Source organism: Cryphonectria parasitica, assembly GCF_011745365.1.
Source record: "Cryphonectria parasitica EP155 unplaced genomic scaffold M406scaffold_6, whole genome shotgun sequence".
Lineage (NCBI taxonomy): Eukaryota > Fungi > Ascomycota > Sordariomycetes > Diaporthales > Cryphonectriaceae > Cryphonectria > Cryphonectria parasitica.
The window spans coordinates 3,893,329-3,920,291 of NW_024468914.1; the positions used below are offsets into that span (position 1 = coordinate 3,893,329).

Genomic DNA, 26,963 nt, shown 5'->3' on the forward strand with positions numbered 1-26,963 from the left:
TAATAGGATTAAAGCTATGAAGCTCATTCCATAGAAGCATATAAGGCTTCTGAGGTTTATTAGGAAAACTGGGAAGCATAATATTGCTGCTTCTCAGTCTCTGATGCAATAAGGCTTCAGTAGCATGTTCAGGCTTAGCTGTTTGCTGTATTGATAGGTTGATTATTAGTTCTGAATCAATAGATGTTTCTTGAGATGAAGAGAAGTAAGGATTGGTAGGAGTTCCGGATGGGAGTTAACTTAACTCTGAGCTGATACTATATTCTCTTGATGAATGCAAGATTGGGCTAGCTGGAGCTGTGCTCTCTCGGAACTATTGTCTTAACGGAACTAGGCTGAATGCTCTACTCGCTCTGAAATTCTCCAGAACAAAGGCTGATATATTCCTTCTCATTCTATCGAGATCGCCTTCAATAGACAGTTCAGGCAAGTTTGCAACTCTTCCTACGAAGAAGATAATATTCAGCTTATAGATTATGTTCAGTACTCTATCAGCTTTTACTTGTATAGCTTTGTATTCTTGAAATGAAGCACTCCTTCTTAATAGCTGATCAGGATATTGCGTATAGTTGCTGTATCCCAGCTTATAGGAGAAGGCCTAGCAGTGCAGGCTTGTTATAGCCATCTCTGCATCCTATTCTTCCACATTTTGTACAGTTTCTCTATAGTTAAGATAGAGAGCTTGCCTTCAGTCTGGATAGCTACTAGATAATTGATAGAAATCAGTAGATTTCAGAATTCGAAGGCGAAATAGTTCGATTGCATAGAGCAGAGCTGCATTCAAATTATTATCCAGCAGCATAGTTGAAACATTCTCGAAATCCCAATTCCGATTAGCTTCAGCACTTCTGAGCTGATTATTCAGATAGTGCTTGCTTGCATAAGCTAGTAGGATATCGCTGGATTTGTATACAGTAATGTAAAATCCTTTTTCAGTCTTCATATCAAGCTAAGACAGAGCACAAGCTGAAGTTGCTGTATTAACTGAGAAAAGAACTCATAAGCGCCTCTGTCTAGCCTCATATCTGAGCAGATCCTCCCTATTGAGAATATCAGAAGAGCTAGGTGAATAAGCTATTAATAGAACACGAAGGCATCCCATCAAGAATACATCTTGTTGATTATACTGAGCATAATAACGAAAAGCAGCCACAGCATGCTGCAGACTAATATCTTGAGAAACTCCTGCATCTAAGAATTCAACCAGATCATAGATATCGAGAAGATATCTGGAAGGATTGGCATCGAAGATTGTAAGCAAATACAACTTGCAAGGGAGTAACTCTGGAAAGTACTTCTCAATGAGTTCTGCTGCTAGATGATTTTCTTCGTCCCTTAGACTGAAGTAGAGCGGATGATTCTTGATTACTTCAGTTGGGTATAGCGCTTTGGAAAAGACAGTCTGAAAGCAGTAAGCCTTGATCATCCAGTTCTCTTAGCTATGCTGAATAGGTGGGAACAGAAAGTACTTGAATTCGGCCATTGCTGCTAAGTTGAAAGGAAAGTGAAAAGAGAAGAACAGCTTTGTTAGAAGGTGAGCAATTGCAAGAGAGATTTGCGAAGGTATAAAGTTAAGAGACTGAGAGGGTATTAACTAAGAAAGAAAGGTAGAGAAGAATGCAGCTTCAGCCTGAGAATCTGTTGAAGAAGATAATGTTATATAAGCAGAGCAGTTGATAATTTGCTTTGATATTGGTGTATAGATCTGGGGCAGTGTTAATGAGAAAGAAAAAGGGTGTGTATATGCTCGAGAAAGGTGGTTGTAAAGAGGTTGAAGGAGGAAGAAGAATAGCTGGCTGCGAGTGTAAATAGAATAGCTAATTTATCTTGTTTGGTAACTACTCAAGTGATTCACTGCTTTCCGTTTGTTACAAAGCAAACAGCTTCACTCTTAGCTAGGTAGGAGCTATCCAGTAACAGACTGGATAGAAGGCATAGTAACTTAGTTGGGTGTATTTGTTACTCATTGCCATCTTATCAACCTTCAGCAAACTGTTCAACAATCTCTCCCTCAGTTCACCTTGCTTTTCAATTCATTCTTTATACAATAACTTCTCCTTCTGTTAATCTTTCCTTGCTCAGCTCTGCAATACACTCAAGATGTCTCGAATCGTTACTGATGCTGTTTTCTCTTTGCGGGTAAATACTGCTTCTCAAGAGGTTGATAAGATCTGGATCTGGTTTTCTTCTTCGGTTCCTCCTTCTCAGAGCAGCAACTACTACTAGCTTAAGGATGTTTATGTTGATTTCCTTGATATTATAAACTTCAATATCATTAAGGGAGATCTTGGCTTGATATACGCTTCTTGGGATATTCAAAGCGATATTATGTTTTGGAACAACTCACTGCTAAGCTCTGGCTTTGCTGCTTATTTCGCAAGGCTGAATAATAAGGATTCTATCAAACTGAATCCTATTGTAGTGTATAAAGCTGGTTGGAAGCCCTTCGGCGAGTATTTTACCCGCATCTTCTCCTGATCTGAGCAAGTAAATTCCCTTCTTGTTCAGTTCTATGATCAGCGTAACCTAGTTCCTTGCAATTGCTGCTCCTGTTAGTATGCTACTGCTTGCATGCTTGTTCAGGAGCAGCAGATTAATATTAACTAGCTTTTCCTAGAATACATCTTAATAAAGAGCTTCTTCAATGAGAAATGCAGCAACTGCATTTATCATGCAGAATCTGAGTATAACTATACCAAAGACTTCCCTTGTATTAAAGAGCGCAGTATATAAGTAAGATTCCTATTCTGATATTCTTGATCAGATTTAAATATATACTAATTATTGTTCTTCTTGCAGCATTAGCACTCGTTTTACTAACTTAGCTCTTGATGTATAATTGAGATAGATTCTCAAGTTAATTCTAATGCTAACATTAAGCGTATTATTAAAGCTTAATATAAGCTTATGCAGGATAAAGATATTGCGTATAATCAGATTAAATGAGTTTCTTTTGTACTAAGGAAATGATATTTATAGAATACTGTAAGTTTTATAACTGATTATGGTTGCAATACTTAAGAAGATTACTGCTAACTTTATTTGTATAGATTAGTAAGAAGAGTACTGCTTCTTCTGCTTTCAAGAAGGGAGTATCTGAGTTTGAGCAGACAGCTTCACAACCTGTATCTCGCAGCAAGAATAAAAGCAAGAGCAAGGCTGTAGTAGGATCTCGTGTTGAGAAACGAGCTAAATCCGTTCAGTTTCAAGATTCTTCCTCTGTTTTTAATAACGATTCTTCAGCGGATAATATAGATAATATGAATCTAAACAGAATAAGAAGAGAGCTATCGAATGATATTTACGAATATTCTGATAATGAGAATGATGTATAAAAGTAAGGGATCTTTATAGATTGCAGTATTTCTTCAGCGCTCTGCATTTTTCATGCATTGCATTCCAATATACTGCAATTTTTGAACAATAAAAATAGCTTCAAAGCTGGTTAACATGCTCTGTGCTGAGTGCTTTGAAATTTTTAGGTGGGTTTACAGTATTCTGTAGCGAGTGATAGCAGACAATACTTCGTCCCTCCTCCTTTAGCAAAATATACGAGATGGAATAGGAAAGATGAAAAGAAAATATGTTTTGTAAATAAAAAGGAAATATGAATAGAAAGAAATCAATCTCTCTTACAAGCTAGGAATGCTGATTTAGTTGGAATTGGTATAAATATCTTACTTCTATCTGCTTTCTTCTATTCTCGCTTCTTCTTCTCTGCTGCTTGTATGAAATATTTATTATCACTAACTCTATTTCCATCTTCAGCATCATTATCCGCTTTAGTTGCTAGATTGATAGTCTCTGGATCAGAACTGATTTAGCTAGGCATAGGGTTGTGCTCAATAATATCTGGAATCCAGAATGTGGCGTTGTTGCTTGAATCTGCTTTCTGAACTTCAAGAATATTATTATCTGGTTCTCCTTGCTAGGAAGCTCTTATCAAATTCAGCTTTTCTGCTAATAATTGGCTAGGTTGAAGCTTGATATCTTCTTTCCAGAGCATGAGCATTTCGGATTCCCAAATGCTATTCATATTCTGTACAAACTTTTTGAGATTGATAGCTGAATATATGCTTTTTAGCAGAACTCTATCTGTGATCTTGAGCTTATAAGCATGTTTGTTTAGAATCTGAGCAATCAGATATAAACTCTTTTACTTATAAGAGATCTTAGTATTGTGCGAATAGCTTATTTTCCGGATATGATTATAAACAAGCACGAGATCTCTAACATTCAGTCGAGATTTTCGTACCAGACTCTGCATTTGACTTTTGACTGCAATCTTTTGATAGTATGCCTGAATAGCTTCAATTGCCTTCTATATATTATCTTCCTTAGCTGCAATCATTCTTAACTGCATTTCAAATGCTTTCTGAGGAGATTAGTCTTCGGTTCATATAAGAACTCTCTACGTTGGGATTTCAGTTTCAATTGGAATAAGCAGCTCTCAACCGAAAATCAAATAGAAGGAACTGTATTCATGCAACTGGCGGATCGTAGTTCTTTTAGCGAAAAGTGCAAATCTCAAGTACTATCTTCATCTCCAGGATTGAGCATTAGCTAGCTTAGCAAGAGCACTTGCTAAGGAAAGATGATCAGCTTCTACTTGTTCTTAAGCATGAGGATTGTAACTAGAGATCTGAACAAGCAGGATCCCAAGAGCTCTGATAATCTTAGCTATCTCAGCTTTGTTTTCTGATTCTTCATTAATAGTAATTTTGAGAGAGCACCCGAATACAAGAATGATCTCTTCCAAAATGAACTTCCTCATTTCCGCAGCTATAGCTTTCTTGAGGGATCTTGCAAGCATATAGCCAGTCAGATTACAGCAAGCCTTCGCAAGGTATCTGTAACCGCTATCCTCAGCTATATATTGAATGTTGATGCTGATTCTTGTAAAGGGTTGACTTGAAAGGATTGGGATCACTCCTTCCTTTCATATCTTTAGATCGAACTTTGCATACTTCTTGCAACCCGAGATAGCATTAGCCACATCTATTCAGAGATCTCTCCAGTAGTAGAGTTGCTTAATACGAGCTACTGTAGAATCTCGATCTCGATATCCAAACTTGGCATAATATTCTCTGATGATTCAGCAATAAAGATTAGAATTATCTACTACCTGTTAGTATAAGAGTTTCGCACTAGCGCAGCGCTACAGAGCCTGATTAAGTACTTGATGCTTTAATGCTTTTACTATAAAGTTCTTGCAATCCCTCTTGGAAAGTTTTGGTGGAATGATCCTGTAGCATAAGAACTCTGCATACTATTTCAACTATTCCATCCACTGAAGAATTGGATTTAGCAGTAGTACTAGATCAGCTCTATCTAAGTTTATACTATTAAGCTAAGCATTATACCAGTTCTTAACATTGCTATCTTTATCTTTCTTAGATAGCATTGAGTATGGAGGTTAAGAAAGAGCATTAGCTACAGGATTCTTTAATCCGGGAATGTATTTGACAGTAAAGTCAAATATCTTAATCACTGCTACCCATCTGTTCAGGAGAGCACCGGATATATTATTCATTCCTTTATTGAATTAGTTTATCAGAATGCAAGCATTAGTTTCCAGAATAAAATAGCAATTATAGAAATGCTGCTGAAGAGACTATAGAGTACAGAGGATAGCATAATATTCCCTCTTGGTAGCATCGTACTTCTATGCTGCAACTATTCAGATTCCGCTAACGAAACATGCTAGCTTTCGTTTATTCTCTACTATCTGCATCAGTGCAATGCCTCAGCCTAACAAGCTTGCATTCACCATAAGAACGATCTTCCCAGCATCAGTGCTATAATCAATTGAAATGATGATTGGATAAGATGTGAGTATCTGAACAAGTATAGCAACAGCTTCTTTCTGTTTCTTCTTCCATCTCCATGCAATACCTTTCTTGAGAAGATTGTAGAGTAGTTGAGCAATGATTGCAAAGTTCCAAATCCAAGCTGCATAATAAACAATCAATTCAATGAAAGAACGGATATCTTTGATATCCTTGCATTCTGTTCAAGCTAGAAGCTTTTCCACCTTTCTGTTCTGAGGTTATTATCCGCTGGAATCAACGATATAATCAACTATATCAACTTTCATTTAGCATTATTCTGACTTGAATGCTGAGATTATAGCTTCAGCTAGCTCTGCATTTATAAGAACCTTGTTAAGGTTTCCAATGTGCTTAGCAATATATCTACGCACTCCGGAAAGGCTCGGAATCTCTTCATTTCTATAGATTGTTATAGAACTACGAACAGGAATGTTATTGAGAAAAGGCTAGCATATATAAGGAATAAGATTATACAGAAGTCTGACTATTATTCTCATAAACTGAGCAATAGAGTTAGTAGCACTCTGAAGTAGAGTATACATCCTGAACAAGCCTAAGAGCGTTAAGAAGATTATTATATCCCTGCTATTAGGATGCAGTTGCACTTAGTTATATTCAGAAAAGAAGTTAAGTAGTAAAAGAATCTTGCATATAGCGAACTCCTCCAAGAATTCATCTGAAGCAGGCAGCATGAAGGCATCCTTGAAGCTGTGCTTATTATACTTTTGAGCATTATTAATTAGATATAAGCTATCATTCTTTTTAATAATAAGAAACCAGTTATTTCTGTATAATGCATAGCTTTTCTCAATGATCTCCTGCTTAATACATTGTTTCAGAAGCTCCATCAACTTTGGCTTAAGAGCATTGAGGATTGAAATATACCTTGCTTGAAAGACCTTATGGAGTACAGTTCTGATTTCTTGCAAGGGAGCCACTTCCTCAATGATCTTTCCAATCTCAGTAAAGTCTTATGCAAAAGCTTTGATCCTGTTTCTCAACATATATTTGAACATTTCCTTCTCAGCTTCAGAAAACCCTTCACAGTTTTTCTCTTGCATAGCAGCTCACCAATCAGATCTCAGGCGCTAATCAGGATTCAGATCGCTGAACTTGGGTTCAATTCACTTATCATACTTGGTAGGCTTTATAGATCGCTAAGCTCATCTCATCTCCTCAACCTTAGCAGGCTTTCACTCAATCATCCCTTCTAGTACTAAACTATTAAGCTAGGAATTATTAATTAGCTTAACTTTCTTATCTTTAAGCTTGTAAAAAGTATTAATCAGGCCTAAGACATCTTTTCTTTCCTTCCCTATACAACGTGGCTAGCGTGAATAGCGCTAGCTGCTATGCATTCCATACAAGCAAAACCCTCGGATCGCTCCTTTCTTATTCACTATAGAGCAACCTTCCTTCAACTTTCTCCCCATCAGTTCTATTATTAACTCGTTTATAACAGCTGCAATATCTCATTCAGATATGAATATCATAGCTATATCTCCCTCTTCTAACAACACTCACTCTGGAACAACTTCTTCGCTAATAGCCCTGCATTCCTCAGAGTAGCTGCCAGCACTCAGTTTTTTGGTATAGTTCTGTATGAACTCTTCTCTTCAAGGAGTTTCTGATTGCTGATTGTAATAACTAGTTGTACTTCTTCAAAGGCGAAGCTTATACGAAGAAATCCGAGAATGGAGTGATTAAAGAAAAGCTTGATCTATATTATAAACAGCATTTCTAATAGCATAGGATAATTTGGCAACATCAATCTGTTATTAATGATATAGAATATTACTTATTCAGAGAAGCTGCTACAGAAAATATCGGTTTCAAGAATTTCAACAAGCGCTATATCTGATTCATTGTATGTGCATAAGATAATATTCGATATTAGCATATAAGATAAGCGCATGCTCGAATATAGAGAAAGAGCTATCAAGCTTATTTCAGCATCTGTATTCAGCATTACTTGTATAGGTTTATTCTCTTTACTTCTCAGCTGCAGAGGGATGTATGCTATCAGAGCGATGCTCCTATCTCGGATGCTGCTAAGAGCAGTTATGGAAGCTATTACAAGAGGAAATGAGGATTTGTTGAAAGCTTGAATCATGTTAACAGTAAGCTTGATATAGCTAGATTCAGCAATAAGGGACAAAGCTTGAACTGCGGATAGTTGAGCTAGTCTTGAAAAGTATTCAGTAATGTTCCGAGTATTGATAATCTGATTATTAATAAGCTCTTTAAGCTAGAAAAGCATCAAGATTCCGGATTTATGCTGTAATGAATTGGCTGATTCAGCAGTATTTATCTTGTGCAGGTTTAAGCTGGTTTGATTGTTGAGATCAATAATTTTTCGGGCTTCAGAGCTGACTTCTTGAAGACTGTGAATCAGATAAACTCCTTATCCTGATAATATAACTGTTATCTCCCGGCCTGAGATCTTCAACGAGTGGTTTAGGAACTGATTCAGGAGCTTGTTACTAATAGCTTGAACTGTTAGCTCTCTATCCAGACTGTTGGATTGCTTATTGAATTCCTCTGATCCAATATTCCCAAAATGTATAGAGATCTCAACAGTCCTCACACTTGCATCTCCTTCAATCTTACCATTATCATACCCAGCCTCCCTAATACAGCGCTTCTTTGCTTTACCTGCATTTACCTGAGCTTGAACAAGCCTAATATCTACAGCATTAATGCTGGGAAGCTTTAGTAGGTATAGTTCAGCTTGGGCTAGAGTGAGATATGACTTTCCCACTTGAATTTCATCAGCATTGCTAAGGATCTCAATGTTATTAGTTCTATACTAATTATTGCATCTAGGAATGGGGTTGGTTTCTTTCCACAGTGTCTTATTCTTAGCTATCTCAGAGTCTCTACGCTATTTCTCGTTCTCTTGAATCAGGCTGATATATCAAGAGATCCAAGAATCCTCAACACCCTTCAGCTGCTGATCCTCACAGAAACTAAGAATTAGACGGATCATACTGCCTTTGGGATTATCTCGAGCGGACATAATCTGGCTATATAACACTGGTTTTGACCTAGAGTCCAGAAACTCCAAGCGATTGCTAAGATGCTACTCTGGCTTCGCTAATACTGGAGCATAGCAAATGCTACAGTTTATAACAGTACGGAGTTCTATGCACTCATGAGCTCCATGGAACTTCAACCCACAGCTGTAGCATCTGCGCAGAGTTCCATCCTTCTTCAGAATTTCATTAATCTCCGCTTGCTATGCTTCAGAGTACTGCTCCTCCTTATCCTCCGGACTTGTATAGGTAATACCCATCTGCAAGGAATTTGCATTCCCCTGGAAAGGATTCCTCGCAGAAACAGTTTGGGAATGCCTGATCAGTTATAAGATCTCCTATAGAGCCTTGGTTTGATTATACAAGATATTCTGCATCTGTTTGAAAGCATCAGTCTGCAGCTTTAAGGATTTTGCTATTGCAATTTGGTTAATGCAGAGTTACTTTATTATTGAAGCTAACTGGTTGTATTCTTGGTTGCTCTTCTAAGCAGATTCAGCTTTCAAGATCTGCTTAGTCAGTTCAAGCTGAGCTTGCCAATCACGAATTAACTATTAAGGCGGTTAATAGTACAATAGCTCTACTGCTTATTCCAACAGGTTCATCAGTTAACTGAGAGCACTATGTATCGGATGTAGAACAGAAACGAGCTATATCTAGTTAAGAACTAGCTGAGATGGAAGCATAGAAGGATCTTGGAATTGAGCTTGTTGATGAAGTTGAAAGTTGGTAGCACTGGAGGCAAGTTAGTCTTGAGTCTCCTCCTAGAGTACTTCATGATGAACCTCCAACAGCTTTTCCATAAGATAAGGCCACTTCTTGTTGCTAATGCTTTCAGCAGTAACACTATAGTCAGCTCGGAAGCGCTTGATCCAGATTAAAGAGAGCTTCATTCATACTTCTGCTACAGATTAACTATCTCTAATCTTAAGACGAATGAGAGCGTTATTATAGTTTACAATAAATAATCAAAGGCTAGCAGCATTGGTAATAAAACGGTTATTGATGATATTCAAGCGCTTCTGCTCGGAAATATATGCCTGAAAATGGTTTCAAGAGCGATAAGCAATCAATAGTTGCTCCTTCTATTCATCCCAAGTTTTAGCGCTTGTAGTGAATCTCTCCACTTCTCCAGCAACGATTGTATCTGCACAGAAGCCTTTCATAAAGTTGAATGCTTGAATATCATCAATCCCTTTGATCTAACGCCACCAGTCGAATCGCTTCAGCCACAAGGAGACTTTCACACGAGCAAACAACATCAACCCACCACCAGCAAGCTCACTGTGGAAGGGGAACCTAAAGTTCTGATCATAGTAGTTGTTGGCCAGGTAGTTGGCTGAACTGAGTATCTGATTGGAAGAGCTCTCAGACATGAAGGCCATCTTCCCTCTTGATTATCGCTTCCTCCAATATTTCTTTGCCTTCCTAGTTCGAGATCCTTGAGTTGAGAGCGCTACAGCCGGAATGCCTTTCATATCCTGCAGAAAATAATACTGTAAAGATTAAGAGGATTCAGATGCTTGAGAGAGATTCAGTCTGTAAGTAGAGCATGCATAAGGTTTATCTTGTAATGAATAATAAGGGATTGAATTAGCTGTTCTGTACTATACTAGAATTTCCTTTATCAATAGTTCTATCAATCAATAGAAGCATTTCTAACCAGATATAAGGTATCGATTAAAGTTCGATATCGGATGATATCATTATAATCCTCAACCTTTATTCCTTATATGCACTAATAGTTTCTCATCTTCACCTCCCTATATCCTTTGCTTTTGGAATAATACAACCAGCAAGCTTTTAATCCAAAGAATCAATGTAGCCAGATGTATCCAGGTAGAGCGTGCTGATCGGACTATTGTAAGGAGCACAGATCTTATTAACCATGCCACTTTTCTCCGCAGAGTACCATCCACCAAAAGCATTCCACTCTGTAATTTAATCATGAACTCACATCTAACATAATTAAACTTTCTGCTGCAGCCTATACAGATCTGAGCTATATTAGCTTCTATATAGAATCATTGATTGATATGGGAAATGTTGGAAAAAGGAATTCGTTTCTTCGTAATATTAGCTTGCAGGCTCAACGCATCGTTTACCAGCCCACAACCAGAACTCATACCACTCCTCCTCTATCCACCCATCTCCCCTCTACGAGAGATCTCAGGCATGATTCAGAGTCCAGACATGATGCACAGCCTGTTGTATAAGCATGATAGATAAAGGAAATAAAAGAGCTCAGCAGGGAAAAAGAGTGCGCTCATCCATAGGATAAACTTGCTGCTCTTACTGATCCTCACGAACTATGATGCAAACAGCCCTGAGCTACCAGCCTGAACAGCTAAGTCCATACTCACCGCACCATTGAACCAGAACTAGGGCGCTGTTGCCCTCGAAAGAAAAAGGAACAAACAGCTGCTGAAGCAATGGGCAAGGGCTCGTGCAACCCAAGCATGCCTGTACAGATGAGGACAGCAAACTAAGGCCACGCGGGCACAAGAACAGGGTGAAAAACCTGTCTTAGACCTGTCCAAAGGGTTCAAAATTTAAAAGAAGAGAAAGGATGCTTTTTTTGTTGCTTATAGCTAAAGAATTTGAAAAGTGAGTGATATCCTTTATATGTATGAGAACCCTTGATCCACTGTACTCCATGTCCCACGGACTACCACCCTGGCCACCACAACACCAGATACTCTCTTTTTAGAAGCAGAAGAAGCAATATTCTTCTTGCTAATCTATGCAGATAAAGTTAATAGTAATCTCTTTAAGCATTACAATCATAATTGATTATAAAACTTACAGTATTTTATAAATATCATTTTCTTAGTACAAGAAGAACTTATTTAATCTGATTATACATAATACTTTTATTCTGCATAAGCTTGTATTAAGCTTTGATAATATGCTTGATATCAGCATTAGAGTTAATTTAAGAATCTATCTCAATTATATATTAAAAGCTGAATTAGTAAAACAAGTATTAATACTGCAAGAAGAATAATAATTAATATATACTCAAATCTGATTAAGAATATCAGAATAGAAATCTTATTTATATATTACACTCTTTGATACAAGAGAAGTCTTTAGTATAGTTATACTCAGATTCTGCATAATAAATGCAGTTACTATACTTTCTATTGAAAAAGCTCTTCATTAAGATGCATTCTAGAAAAAGCTAGTTAATATTAATCTGCTGCCTCTATACAAGTATACAAGCAGTAGCATACTAACAGGAGTAGCAATTGCAAGAGATTAGATTATGCTAACTATAGGACTGAATAAGAAGGAAATTTACTCGCTCAGATCGAGAGAAGATGTGAATAAGATACTTGCTGAAGAGCTTCCAACCAGCTTTACACACTACAATAGAATTCAGTTTGATAAAATCCTTATTATTCAGCCTTGCAAAATAAGCAGCAAAGCCAGAGCTTAGCAATAAGTTATTTCAAAATATAATATTACTTTAAATATCTCAAGAAGCATATATTAAGCTAAGATTTCCTTTAATAATATTGAAATCTATAATATCAAGAAAGTTAATATAAATATCCTTGAGCTAGTAATAATTACTGCTCTAAGAAAAAGGAACTGAAGAAGAAAATTAGATTCAGATCTTATTAATCTCTTGAAAAGCAGTATTTATATGCGAAGAGAAAACAGCATTAGTAACGATTCGAGACATCTTAAGCATATTGCAAAGCTAAACAAGAAAAGATTAACAGAAGAAGAAGTTATTATATAAAGAATAAATTGAAAAGCAAGGTAAACTGAAAGAGAGATTGTTGAACAAATTGCTGAAGATTAATAAGATAGCAATGAATAACAAATATACTCAACTGAGTTATCACACCTTCTATCCAGTCTATTGCTGAACAGCTCCTATCTAGCTAAGGATGAAGCTGTTTGCTTTATAACAAACGAAAAGCAGTAAATCACTTGAATAGTTGCTAAATAAGATAAATTAGCCATTCTATTCATACTTGCAGCTAGCTATTCTTCTTCCTTCTTCAACTTCTTTACAATTATTTTTCTCGAGTATATATATACTCTTTTTTCTTTCTCATCAATGCTGCCCCAGATCTGTATACCAACATTAGAGCAAATTATTAACTGCTCTGCTTACATAATATTACCTTTCTCAATAAATCCTCTAGCTGAAGCTGCATTCTTCTCTACCTTTCTTTCTCAATCAACATCCTTTCAGTTCCTTGATTTTACACCTTTGCAAACTCCTCTTGCAATTGCTCATCTTCCAACAAAGCTATTCTTCCCTTTTCACTTTCCTTTCAACTCAGCAGCAATAGCCGAATTCAAGTATTCTCTATTCCTATCTGTTCAGTATAGCTAAGAAAACTGGATAACTAAAGCTTACTACTTTCAAACTATCTTTCCCAGAGCACTATATTCAATTGAAGTAATCAAGAGTTATCCATTCTATTTCAGTCTAAGGAATGAAGAAAATCATCTGGCAGCAGGATTCGTTGAGAAGTACTTCCCAGAGTTATTCCCTTGCAAGTTGTACTTGCTTATGATCTTCAGCGCTAATCTTTTCAGATATCTTCTCGATATCTATGATCTAGTTGGATTCTTAAATGCAGAAGTCTCTTAAGATATTAGTTTGCAGCATACTGTAGCTGCCTTTCGTTATTATGCTCAGTATAATTAATAAGATATATTCTTAATGGAATATCTTTGTATTTTATTAATAGCTTATTCATCTAGCTTTTCTAATATTCTCAATAAGAAGAATCTGCTCAGATATAAAGCTAGATAGAAGTACTTATAAATTCTTCTCTCAGTCAATATAGCAACTTTAGCTTGTATTCTATCTTAGCTTAATATAAAGACTGAAAAAGGATTTTATATTGCTATATACAAATCCAGCAATATCCTACTGGCTTATGCAAGCAAGCACTATTTAAACAGTCAGCTTAGAAATGCTAAAGCTAATCAGGATTAGGATTTTGAGAATGTTCCAACTATGCTGCTGGATAACAATTCGAATACAGCTCTGCTCTATACAATCGAACTATTTCGCTTTTGAATCCTGAAATCTACTGATTTCTATCAATTATCTAGTAGCTATTCAGACTAAAGGCAAGCTTTCTATCTTAATTATAGAGAAACTGCATAAAATGTGGAAGAATGAAGTGCGGAAATAGCTATAACAAGCTTGCACTGCTAAGCCTTTTCCTATAAGCTAGAATATAGCAACTATACGCAATATCCTAATCAGCTATTAAGAAGAAATATTTTACTTCAAGAATACAAGGCTGTACAAGTAAAAGCTGATAGAGTACTGAATATAATCTATAAGCTGAATATTACCTTCTTTATAGAAGGAGTTGCAGATTTGCCTGAACTATCTATTAAAAGCGATCTCAACAGAATAAAGAGAAACATATCAGCCTTTGCTCTGGAGAATTTCAGAGCGAGTAGGGCACTCAGCCTAGTTCTATCAAGATAACAGTTCCGAGAGAGTACAGCTCCAGCTAGCCCAATCTTGCATTCATTAAGAGAATGTAGTATCAGCTCAGAGTTAAATCGACTCTCATCCGGAACTCTTACTAATTCTTATTCCTCTTTATCTCAAGAAATGCTTGTTAGTTCAGAACTGATAATCAATCTGTTAATGCAGCAAACAGCTAGATCTGAATATACTACTAAAGCTTTATTGCATTAGAGACTGAGAAGCAGCAATATTATGCTTCTCAGTTTTCCTAATAAACCTCAGAAGCTTCGTATGCTTCTATGGAATAAGCTTCATAGCCTTAACTCTATTAGGCTTTCAGTAGATTCTCCGAACTGAACAGAGTTCGATCATGCTATCAAGATGAATATATATGAAGCGAACTGCGAAAGAATCCGTTAAGTGAGGATGCAGAATTAGAAGAGAACTGCTGCTGCTGCTGCTGCTCGAGCAGAGTTTGAAAGCAGACGGAAACAGAGAAAAGATCAGCATTAGGATCTGTTCAGATTATGCTCATATTACGAATGAACTAAAGATGGATACTAATACTTCTGCATTGATTTGAATGATAGCTTAAGCAATAGGAAGAGATATAAGAGTTGAATTGGAGGGATAGTTTGGTTTGCAGTATTTCCTTTAGCAGTTTGTAATAAATTCTTTATTTCTTTACTTCATTTCCCTCTGATCAGACCTAGCATACCATTGAACTTATCGCAACTTTGGAAGAAAGTTGCTAAGGGAGAACTATTGTAGTGGCCAGAGTGGTAATCCGTGGGATGTGGAGTATAGTGGGTTAAGGGTTCTCATACATATAAAGAATACTACTTACTTTTCAAATTCTTTAGCTATAAGCAACAAGGAAGCATTCTTTCTCTTCTTTTCAATTTTGAATCCTTTGGATAGGTTTAAGACAGGTTTTTCACCCTGTTCTTGTGCCCGTGTGGCCTTAGTTTGCTGTCCTCATCTGCACAGGCATGCTTGGGTTGCACGAGCCCTTGCCCATTGCTTCAGCAGCTGTTTATCCCTTTTTCTTTCGAGGGCGACGGCGCCCTAGTTCTGATTCAATATTAGCTTATCTAGCATATTCAGAATCTATGCGAATAATAGCAAGCTTAAAGCGCTATTATTATCAACTAACAAGCTTAGCTAGCTTAATAAGCTTAGCAAGCATAGTTTATCTCTGCAATTACTAGTAGCGCTGAAAAAGCATATAAGATAGATAAGCTTGCTATATATGATAGCAATCAAAAGATGCTGTATGGATTCCTTATTTACTGCAGAGCGTATTTTCTGCATTACGAGATTCAGTTTACTAAGGAATCTGAGAAAGTTATTCTTGCAGAGATTTATCTTAAAAAGAATGCTCTCATCTAGTACAAGCTTTCTCTATATAACTACTTAAAGCATTAGAACAATTCCAATATGCATATCTAAAGTACTAAGAATATATTTAATTCTTTTGAAAGCTTCAAGAAAGCTCTCAAGAAAACTTTTAATAATTTCAATAAAGAATGCACTATAGCTTAGCAGCTTATAAATCTCAAGCAGACTAAATTAGCTTCTGCTTATACAATTAGATTCAAGCAACTTTTAGCGCAACTTCTATAGAAAGATAAGAATCTTATAAAGCATTATTATAAAGAACTTAAGAATAATATTAAAGATGAAATCTCCAAATAGGATTAGCTGGAGAACTTTGCAATATTCTCTAATTAAGCTATCTGTATTAATAATCATTTATATGAATAATGAATGAAGAAGTTCAAGAAGGAAGGAAGCTAGATTTGAAGATTTCTAGCTAATACAAGCAAGAAATTCCAAAATAAGAATAGCAATCAATATAGCAATATAGCTTAGAATAGTACTATATATGCTAGTTTCATAAAACTTAATATAGCTAATAAATAGTATAATAAGAAGAATAATATTACTTGCTATAATTGCAATAAATAAGAATATATAGCATGTAATTGCTATTAATTCTGAAAAAATAAATAGCAATTAGTTTAGAAAGAATACTAGATGAATATTGCTTAGTAATAGGAATTCAATCAATTGAGCAAAAATATTCTCTTGGAGCAAGTATCGAACTCTGTTAATTACGGAAGTTTCAGCTGAATATTCTTGTTATAACCCATCCAACATGCAGATCACGAAACAAGTCACAAGTAACAAGAACCAGATGTTACAATTCAACGACGAACAACCGGCAAAGATTACGTAATCCAGGGATAGGATTACAGGCTGTGGCTAATCAGAAAGGAACCGGAGCAGTTAACGATCGGTTCTTACAATCCAAACAGTGAATCGCAACAACTAACCACCAACTCTTGCAATCCACACTGAAGAGCTGAATATATAAGAACACATTCATTACCATTAAATAGACTCAGTACATAGCTCTTCAGTTATCAATCTAAGTATCAGATTACTCTCTACTCTGATAGCTCCAAAGGCAGTAAATACTTGCATTACTTCTTAGAACTTGTACAGTTCCGTATTAAGAACTTAACACTTTGATACCGCTCTTGTTAGCATAAATCCCTCTGTATACTTAGGAATCTTCGGATTGCTGCAGTGCTCATTACATTTTGATAACTCTTGTTCAAGAACAGTTCAGTATTATCCTTTTGAGCAATATGGAATACAATAGCTTCTCTAGGAATCTCTTCGTTCTTGCGCGCTTCTACTTAGGAAGAACTGGTTAATCAGGTATATCAGCTTATTCAGCGTATTTAGGATCTATGCAAATAATAGCAGGCTCAGAGCGCTATTATCGCTAACCAATAAGCTCAGCTAGCTTAATAAGCTCAGCAGATGCAATCTACCTCTGCAACTACTAGTGGTGCTGAAAGAGTATATAAGATAGATAAGCTCGCTATATATAATAGCAATCAAAAGATGCTGTATAGATTTCTTACCCACTGCAGAGCATATTTCCTGCATTACGAAACTTAGTTTATTAAGAAATCTGAGAAAATTATTCTTGCAGAAACTTGTTTTGAAAAGAATGCTCTTATCTGATACAAGCTTTCTCTATGCAACTACTTGGAGCATCAGAGCAATCCCGGCATGCAAACTCAGAGTACTAAGAATATGTTCAATTTCTTTAAAAGCTTCAAGAAAGCTTTCAAAGAAACCTTTAATAATTCTAATGAAGAATGTATTACAGCTCAGCAGCTTATAAATCTTAAGCAAACCAAGTTAGCTTCTGCTTATATAATCAGATTCAAGCAGCTTTTAGCAAGACTTTCGTAGAAAGATAAGAATCTTATAGAATATTATTATAAGGAATTCAAGAATGATATTAAAAATGAAATCTCTAAGCAGAATTAGCTGAAGAACTTTGCAACGTTTTCCAATCAAGCTATCTGTATTAATAACTGTCTGTATGAATGATGGATGAAGAAGTTCAAGAAGGGAGAAAGCTAAACTTAGAAGTTTCCAGCTAATATAAGCAAGAAATTTCAAAATAAGAATAGCAATCGATATAGCAGTACAGCTTAGAGCAGTATTATGTATGCTGATTCTATAAAACTCGATGCAGCTAACAAGCAGTATAGTAAGAAGAATAGTATTACTTGCTATAACTGCAACAAATAGAGATATATAGCATGCAACTGCTATCAATTCTAAAAGAATAAATAGCAACTAGTTTAGAAAGAATGCCAGATGAATGTTGCTTAGCAATAGGAATCTAATCAACTGAGCAAAAACATTCCCTCGGAGCAAGTATTAAACTCTGTTAATCACAGAAGTCTCAGCTGAACATTCTGCTATAATGATAACTGCTTAATACATCTCTTGAGTAAGAAAGATTCAGAATAGTTTCCTTAAAAATCTAAGCGCTATAGATAGATAGCAATAGCAGGATGAGAGTGTATGCTCAGCACTTTCACGAGTAGCAACTCGGACTGCTCTGATATTGTGGAACAAAGCATTCAGGCGTTGAAAGAAGAGCTTAGCAATAACATCCTTCATCATTCCTTATTATCTATGCTAAGTACTATAACCAGGGATATGAACAAAGGATGGTATCCTTTTAATTATTAGTATAAATATCTAAACGATACTGAAAACGTTTCTTAAGCAGCAGAAAGATTAATGTTATGACTCATCCAACATGCAGGTTACAGAACAGGTTACGAGTAACAAGGACCAGGTATCAAGGACTCAACATCCTGATGAAGCATTGATTACATAACTCAGAGTTAGGGTTATGAGCACGGCTAATCAGAAAGAATAGCTTCGGATATGTGCTATTCAGAGCTATCAGGATAACTTGAATATGTTGCTATCTAACATATCCATACTGAAAAGCTAGATATATAAGAACACATTCATTCCCATTAGATAGATCTCATATATAACTCTTTAGTTATCAATCTAAGTATCAGATTACTCTCTACTCTAATAGCTTCAAAAGCAGTGAATACTTGCATCGCTTATTAGAACTTGTACGATTCTGTATTCAAGAACTTGATACTTTGACACTGCTCTTATTAGCATAAAACCTCTTATATACTTAGAAATCTTCGGATTGCTGCAATGCTCATTACATTTTGACAACTCTTGTTCAAGAACGGTTCAGTATTACCCCTTGAACAATACGGAATACGATAGCTTCTTCAGAAATCTCTTCGTTCTCGTGCGCTCCTACTCAGGAAGAACTAGTTAATTAGGTATACCAGCTTACTTAGCGTATTCAGAATCTGCGCGAATAATAGCAAGCTCAGAGCGCCACCATCACTAATCAGCAGGCTCAGCTAGCTCAACAGGCTCAGCAGGCGCAGTTCATCTCTGCAGTTATCAATGATGCTGAGAAAGCATACAAGATGAACAAGCCTGCTATGTATAATAGCAACTAGAAAATGCTATATGGATTTCTTATCTACTGCAAAGTGTATTTCTTGTACTATATAACTCAGTTTATTATGAAATCTGAAAAAGTTATCCTTGCAGGGACTCATTTCGAAAAGGATGCTCTCATCTGATACAAGCCTTTTCTATGCAACCATTTAGAGCATCAGAACAATTCCAGCGCGCATATCCAGAGAATCAAGGATATATTTGATTCTTTTGAAAGCTTCGAAAAAGCTTTCAAAGAAACCTTTGGTAATTCCAATGAAGAATGTACTACAGCTCAGCAGCTTATGAATTTCAAGCAGATTAAATCAGCTTCTGCTTATATAGTTAGATTCAAGCAGCTCTCAGCAAGACTTCTGTAGGAAGATAAGAATCTCATGGAGCACTATTATAAGGGATTCAAGAACAACGTTAAAGATGAAATCTCCAAACAGGATTGGCTAAAGAACTTCGCGATGTTCTTCAATCAAGCTATTCGCATCAATAACTATCTGTATGAATAATAGATGAAGAAGTCCAAGAAGAAAGAAAGCTAGACTTGGAGATTTCCAGCTAATACGAGCAAGAAACTTCAAAACAAGAATGGCAGTCGATATAGCAGTATAGCTTAGAGCAGCACTATGCATGCTAGTTCTATGGAACTTGATGCAGCTAATAAGCAGTATAGCAAAAGGAATAGCATTACTTATTATAATTGCAATAAATAAGAATATATTGCATATAACTGCTATCAATCCCGAAAGAACAAATAGCAACTAGTTCAGAAAGAATGCTAGATGAATATTGCTCGACAACAGGAATCCAATTAACTAAGCAAAAACATCTCCTCAGAGCAAGTATCAGATTCTATTGATTACAGAAGTCTCAGCTGGATATTCTGCTATAACAACAACTGCTTAATATATCTCTCAAGTAAGAAAGATTCAGAATGATTCTTTCAGAAACTTAGGCATTATAAGCAGATAGTAATAGCAGAATGAGAATGTACGCTTAGCACCCTTACGAGTAGCAACTCGGATTGCTCCGATATTGTGGAATAGAGCATTCAGGCGTTGAAAGAAGAGCTTAGCAATAATACTCTTCATCATTCCTCGTTATCTATACCAAGTATCATAACTAGAGATATGAACAAGAGATGATATTCTCTTAATTATTAGTATGAATATCTAAACAATACTGAGAATGCTTTTCAGATAATAGAAGGATTAAGCTAGAGCAAACAATCTAGCAGCTTGCAGAAGCTTCTTGCGAACAATATGCTTAATAAGCCTAAAGGAAGATTTCCCTTTAGCATTGGGTAGAACAAGGAAATAATATGAGTTGAATATCTCATTTATGGGATAGAGCTAGAGAAGCTCTTTACCTGCACTTCCTTGCAGAACATCGAGATACAAGAAGATGAGGATTCTCGAGTTAGCTTACTTTACAATCTATACTACAAATTAGCTTGAATCTCCTGCACCTATCATAGCTACAGAATGCATTTCTCAGACAAGATACAATACGAATAGTTTCCCGTTAGAGAATTAGAACAAATCCTTCAAGCTATTGAAGAACAGAAACTCCGCTTCAAGGAGATTCTTAATAGACAGTATCATAATGCATACATCGGACTACCAAACGACTATTTCATGCAATGTATGAATAAGAAAATAGAATGGTAGCAGTGCAAGATGATACTCTGTATAATTTATATTAATGACAAAGTTTGCGATTAGCATTAACGGAAGAAAGACTAGAAATAATAATAATACGAGCAAAAACAAGCTAAGAAGCTTGCTTAAGAAGCAGCGAAGCAGGCTTAGAAGGATAAGCAGTTCTTAATAAATTCAAAAGAACAGGATTGCTTGTAAAGAGACTGCAGATGATTAGATTAGAATAGTTTCTATATGAAGCTTTTAAGATAAATTATGCTTACATCAAGTTCGATATATATATTCAAGGATACAAGTACAGCGCACTATTGAATAGTAGTGCTTAAGGAAACTTTATATTCCCATACATTGTTAATCAGGCATAACTACAATAGAGATGGAAGAAACGCTCATACATTCTTAGCACTGTAGAAGAACAATCTGTTGCATACAACTAAGAAGTAATTAATAAGAAGACTGATCATCTATCTATCTTGATCCAAGAATGTATAATCAAGGCTTCTTTTGATATTACGGATACAGTATAGCATGAGCTGATTATGAAGCTTCTATAGCTCAAAGAGCATAATTCTCGAATCGATTGAACTACTAGCCAGATCTCATGAGAACAAGCTGTACCCAGAGAGATAGTTGCAATCAACAATGCAGAATCGAAGCTAGTTATTGAAGAATACTCAGGAAAAGAGGCTTTAGACAACTTTATATACATCTTCAAGTTAGCAAAGCTAGCAGTTCAAGGAGAAGGATCTAGTGATAGGCGAACTCAAACGGTGCTAGAGTGCTAACAGATTAGCAAAACAACGGAAGCAAGACTCTTAGCAAGTTGGTTCGCTCCGGAGTAATAAAGAAAAGCTTCAGAAAGTGAATTGTAGATCTATACAGGAAAAATCTCAAAATCAGGCTCTCGAGCGCTCAGTTTGGCTCGGAGCAAACGCTCAAAGCTCTCAAAAACGCTACTGAAAGCAACGAACGAAAAGAAGCATGCTCAACAGTATCTACTGTTCCTTCAGATAGCAGAAACAGCATAAGAACTAGAACCAATACTTGCAAACATATCATGAGAATATTATAAGTTCAAGAAACTATTCTAGGAAGAATTAGATACAGGATTATCAGAATACAGCTCGTATAATTACGAGATCCTACTATAAGAAGAAAAACAGCTCAAATTCTTCTCTATCTACAAGCTAGATAAAGCACAACTAGAAGCACTCAAGGAGTATCTCAATGAGAATCTTAAGAAAGGATATATATGATTATTGCAATTACTAGCAGGATATCTTATTCTGTTTGTACTCAAAAAGAATAGCAAGCTCAAGCTATGTATTGATTATAAGCAACTCAACGATATTACGATCAAGAACTGATATCCGTTGCTACTTATCAAGAAACTACGAAATAAGCTGCAAGGAGCACAATGGTTTACAGTTCTAAACCTAAAAGGAGCTTACAATCTAATTAGAGTAAAGAAAGGAGAAGAATGGAAAACTGCTTTCAGAATACGCTATGAATACTACGAATATTTGGTTATGCTCTTTGATCTAACAAATGCTTCAGCTTCGTTTCAGGAAATAATTAATCACATCCTATGCAAGCACCTAGATCAGTTTGTTATTGCCTACCTCAATGATATCCTTATTTACTCTCGAATATTGGAAGAACACAAGAAATATGTAGAAACAGTATTGCAAACGCTTCAGAATGCGAAGCTTCTTATGAAATCCGCAAAGAGTTACTTTCACATACAAAAAATCAACTATCTCGGATTTACGATCAAGCTGAGATGCATCAAGCTACAGAAAAACAAGATAGAAGCTATTAGGAATTAGCTAGTTTCCAGGAACATTAGGGATATTAGATCTTTTCTCAGATATATTAACTTCTATAAACAGTTTATTAAGAACTATAGCTGGATTGTATATCCCTTTACAAATCTTACTAAAAAGAAGCAGCTCTTCGAGTAAACTCCTAAGGCATAAGAAGCTTTTGATAAGATTATTAAGCATGTTATCTCAGAACCAGTTCTGTATGAAGCAGATCCTTACAAACCCTTTGAAATTGAAACTAATGCATCAGGATATGCATTCGGAGGATAACTTGGTTAGCAAGACGACCAGGGATGTTTAAGGATTATGAGCAACTTCTCAAAGAAGTTAAATAGCTCGGAAATCAACTATGGAATCCCTAATCAGAAACTTATAGCAATAGTGAAAGCTTTCAAGGAATAGCAATACTATCTTATTAGCATACAATACCTGATTATAGTTCACTCAGATTACAAAAATCTAACTACATTCATAATAATTAAGATTTTGAATAAGCAATAAGTTAGATAGGCAGAATTCCTCTTACAGTTTGACTTCAAGATTGTATACTGCAAAAGCTTAGAAAACGGATGAGTAGATGCTCTCAGCAGAAGATTAGATTATCGAGATGCAGATTCTTCGAATATACAGAATATCTTTGCTCAAAATGAATCAGGAAATCTTATTAATGCATACAGAAAACTGAATGCTGCTCTCAGGATTAGATCCTCGGAAAGGGATTCAGAATTAATAACTCTGAACGAACAAGACAACTACATTAAGGATATATACAGCACATTAGCATATGAGCACTAGGGAGTTAGAGCAATCTATGAATGCATCAAAAGATACTGGAATCTATCAGATCTTAGGAAAAGGATTGAGAATATTCTATAACAATGCAACAGCTGCAAGAAAAATAAGGCAGAAAGATACAAGCTTTATGAACTACTGCACCCCTTATCAGTATTTATGATTGTTTAGCAATTCATCAGTCTAGATTTTATTACTAAGCTATTTCTCTTATGAGAATCCTTAACTAAAGTGCAATATAATAGTATTCTAGTAGTAGTTTGCAGATTGAGCAAGTATGCTTATTTTCTTTCTTATAAGAAAAGCAGTATAGCAGAGAAACTCGTATATGCATTCCTCAGAACGATTATTGCTAATTACAGCATGCTAGAAGAAGTAATCTCCAACAGAGATAGAAAGTTCAACTCAAAGTTTTGAACTTCGCTTATAAAACAGCTTGGAATATACTACAGAATGTTTATAGCATTTTATCTACAAATAGATAAATAAATGGAAAGAATGAATCAAGTTATTAAGCAATATTTATAATACTATATCAATTAGGAACAGAATAACTGAGTTAATCTGTTGCTTCTTGCATAATTCGCTTATAATAGCATAGATATAAGCATAACAAAGAAGTTATTATTCTTCATACTCTATGAATACAATCCAATAGCTTATTACGAAGCACTGCTAGAAGCAGATATAGAAGCTGCAAATAAAAGGATTAAGAAGATTAAGAAAGTTCAGAAGAAACTCTAATTAGAACTACAATTCGTTCAAGAACGAATAGTATGATATGCAAACTCTAAGAGAATTAAGGAACCAATCCTACAGAAGGAAGATAAGGTTTATCTACTTCGAAAAAATATTAAAATAACAAAATCTAGCAATAAACTCGATTATAAGAAGTTAGAACTATTCAAAATCTTATAACAGATCTTTCCAATTAATTACAAATTAGCATTATCTTATAAGATGAGAATATACCCAGTTTTCCACATCTTACTGCTGGAATCAGCAGTACAGGAAATACTAATAAACAATACAGCAGAAGTAGAAAACAATAAACCAGAGTATAAAATAGAAAAGATTCTCAAATACAGAAGTATAGATAATACAAGAGAATATCTTATCAAATGGAAAGATTATTCAGCAAGCGAAAATTCTTGAGAATCAAAGAAAAATGTTGAAAATGCTCAGAAAAAGGTAGCTGAATATTGGAAAAAGAAAGCCAGCATCTAAGATAATCGCTCTGCTCCGAACCGAAGTCCAGGGGCTTCAGAAACCTCGCTCTTCAGGAAACCCGATCAATCCACTACTGCATTCTCTACATCCACGGAATTCCAATCAAAACCCTCAAAAGAAGAATCTCCAGCAATCACAGCAGATTCCTCTGCAATCACAGAACGAACCCCAGCAGCGACGCGAGCCCGCTCCTTCTCAGCTTCCTCATGTTCCAACTCCTTCATACTGGAAAGGCTTCAACAAATAGCTTTCATCATCCTCTCAAACTACAAACGCTTCTGCTTCCGCAAACATTCTATCTCCACAGCAGCATTATGCAGCTGCTCCTCAGCATTCTCGAGTTGATTCTTTAAGCATTAGTATTGAATATCTATCCAACGAATTTCTGCAGCACTCAGCCCTTGAACGTCGCACCGAGAACGACCCAAGCGAATACATTTAACGCAGCAAGAGGAATCCGCAACGGAGACTTAACAAGACTGAATACCACAATCCTTACAGAAGGAACAAGAAGGCATAGTGATAGCGTTTTGAAGAACTAAGGAAAGAAGAAAATTCTTTTGTTTAATCTTCTCAGTACAAGGATGAGATTTGTTAATTCTATTCAACATTCCAATTAGAAAGGCAAGATTATGTATACGAAGGATTTGCTAGAATACTTACAAAAGATCGTTAGAAACAACAACTGATAGAAGGGGGATGATATTATAACCCATCCAATATGCAGATTACAGAACAAGTTACAAGTAACAAGAATCAGATATCAAGAACTCAACATCCTAATGAAGTATTGATTATATAACTCAGGGTTAGGATTATGAGCACAGCTAATCAGAAAGAATAGCTTCGGATATATGCTATCCAGAGCTATCAGAATAACTTGGATATGTTGCTATCCAATATATTCATACTGAAGAGCTGGATATATAAGAATACGTTCATTCCCATTAGATAGATCTCGTACATAGCTCTTCAGTTGTCAATCTAAGTATCAGATTACTCTCTACTCTGATAGTTCCAAAAGCAGTGAATACTTGCATTGCTTATTAGGACTTGTACAGTTCTGTATTCAAGGACTTGATACTTTGATACCGCTCTTGTTAGCATAAAACCTCTTGTGTACTTAGGAATCTTCGGATTGCTGCAGTGCTCATTACAATTAAGCTAGAATAAGCAATTCAATGATTTACTAGAGTTTTCCGTGAACAATAAATCCAAGAAATCTACGGAAAAGTTTCTCTTTAGTATTGAATGAAATAAGGAAATAATATAGATTGAATATCTTATCTATAGAATAGGACTAGAGGAGCTCTTTATCTATATTTCCTTGCAAAATATTGAAGCATGAGAAGAAGAGAATCTTCAGATCAGCTTACTTTACAATCTATACTACGAATTAGCATAGATCTTCTGTATCTATTATAGCTGTAGAATGCATTTCTCGGAGAAGATGCAATACAAATGATTTCCTATTAGAGAATCAGAATAAATTCTTTAAGCTGTTGAAGAACAGAGATTCTGCTTCAGAGAAGTTCTCAACAAGCAATATTACAATGCATATATCGAGCTACCGGATAATTGCTTTATACAATGTATAGATAAAAAGATAGAGTGATAGCAGTGCAAGATAATACTCTGCATAATTTATATTAATAATAAAGTTTGCAATTAGCATTAATAAAAGAAAGGCTAGGAATAATAATAATATGAGCAGAAGCAAGCTAAGAAGCTTGCTCAAGAAGTAGCAAAGCAGGCTTAGAAGAATAAATAGTTCTTAATGAATTCAAAAGAATAGGATCGCTTGTAAGGAAACTGCAAACAATCAGATCAGAACAGTTTCTATATAAAGCTTCTAGAACAGATTATGCTTATATTAAGTTCAATATATATATTTAAGAATACAAATATAGCATACTATTGAATAGTAATGCTTAGAGAAACTTTATATTCTTATATATTATTAATCAGATACAATTATAATAAAGATAAAAGAGATATTCATATACTCTCAGCACTATAAAAGAATAATCTGTTGCATATAACCAAGAAGTAATTGATAAGAAAACTGATTATCTATTTATTTTGATTCAAGAATGCATAATCAGAGCTTCCTTTAATATTACGGATATAGCATAGTATGAGCTGATTATAGAACTTCTATAGCTCAAGGAGCACAATCCTCGAATCGATTGAACTACTGGCCAGATCTTATAAGAACAAGCTATACCCAGAGAAATAGTTATAATCAA

General features: G+C 35.5%; 1 protein-coding gene across 1 annotated transcript; it reads right to left on the reverse strand.

Moving 5' to 3' along the window:
• Positions 1 to 4,615: 4,615 nt before the first annotated feature.
• M406DRAFT_262363 (uncharacterized protein) lies at positions 4,616 to 4,924 on the reverse strand (the record flags this gene model as incomplete). Its single annotated transcript, XM_040917507.1, has 1 exon — positions 4,616 to 4,924. A coding segment is annotated over one exon (309 nt), but the record flags the coding sequence as incomplete, so codon positions are not given.
• Between the last annotated feature and the right edge of the window lie 22,039 nt (positions 4,925 to 26,963).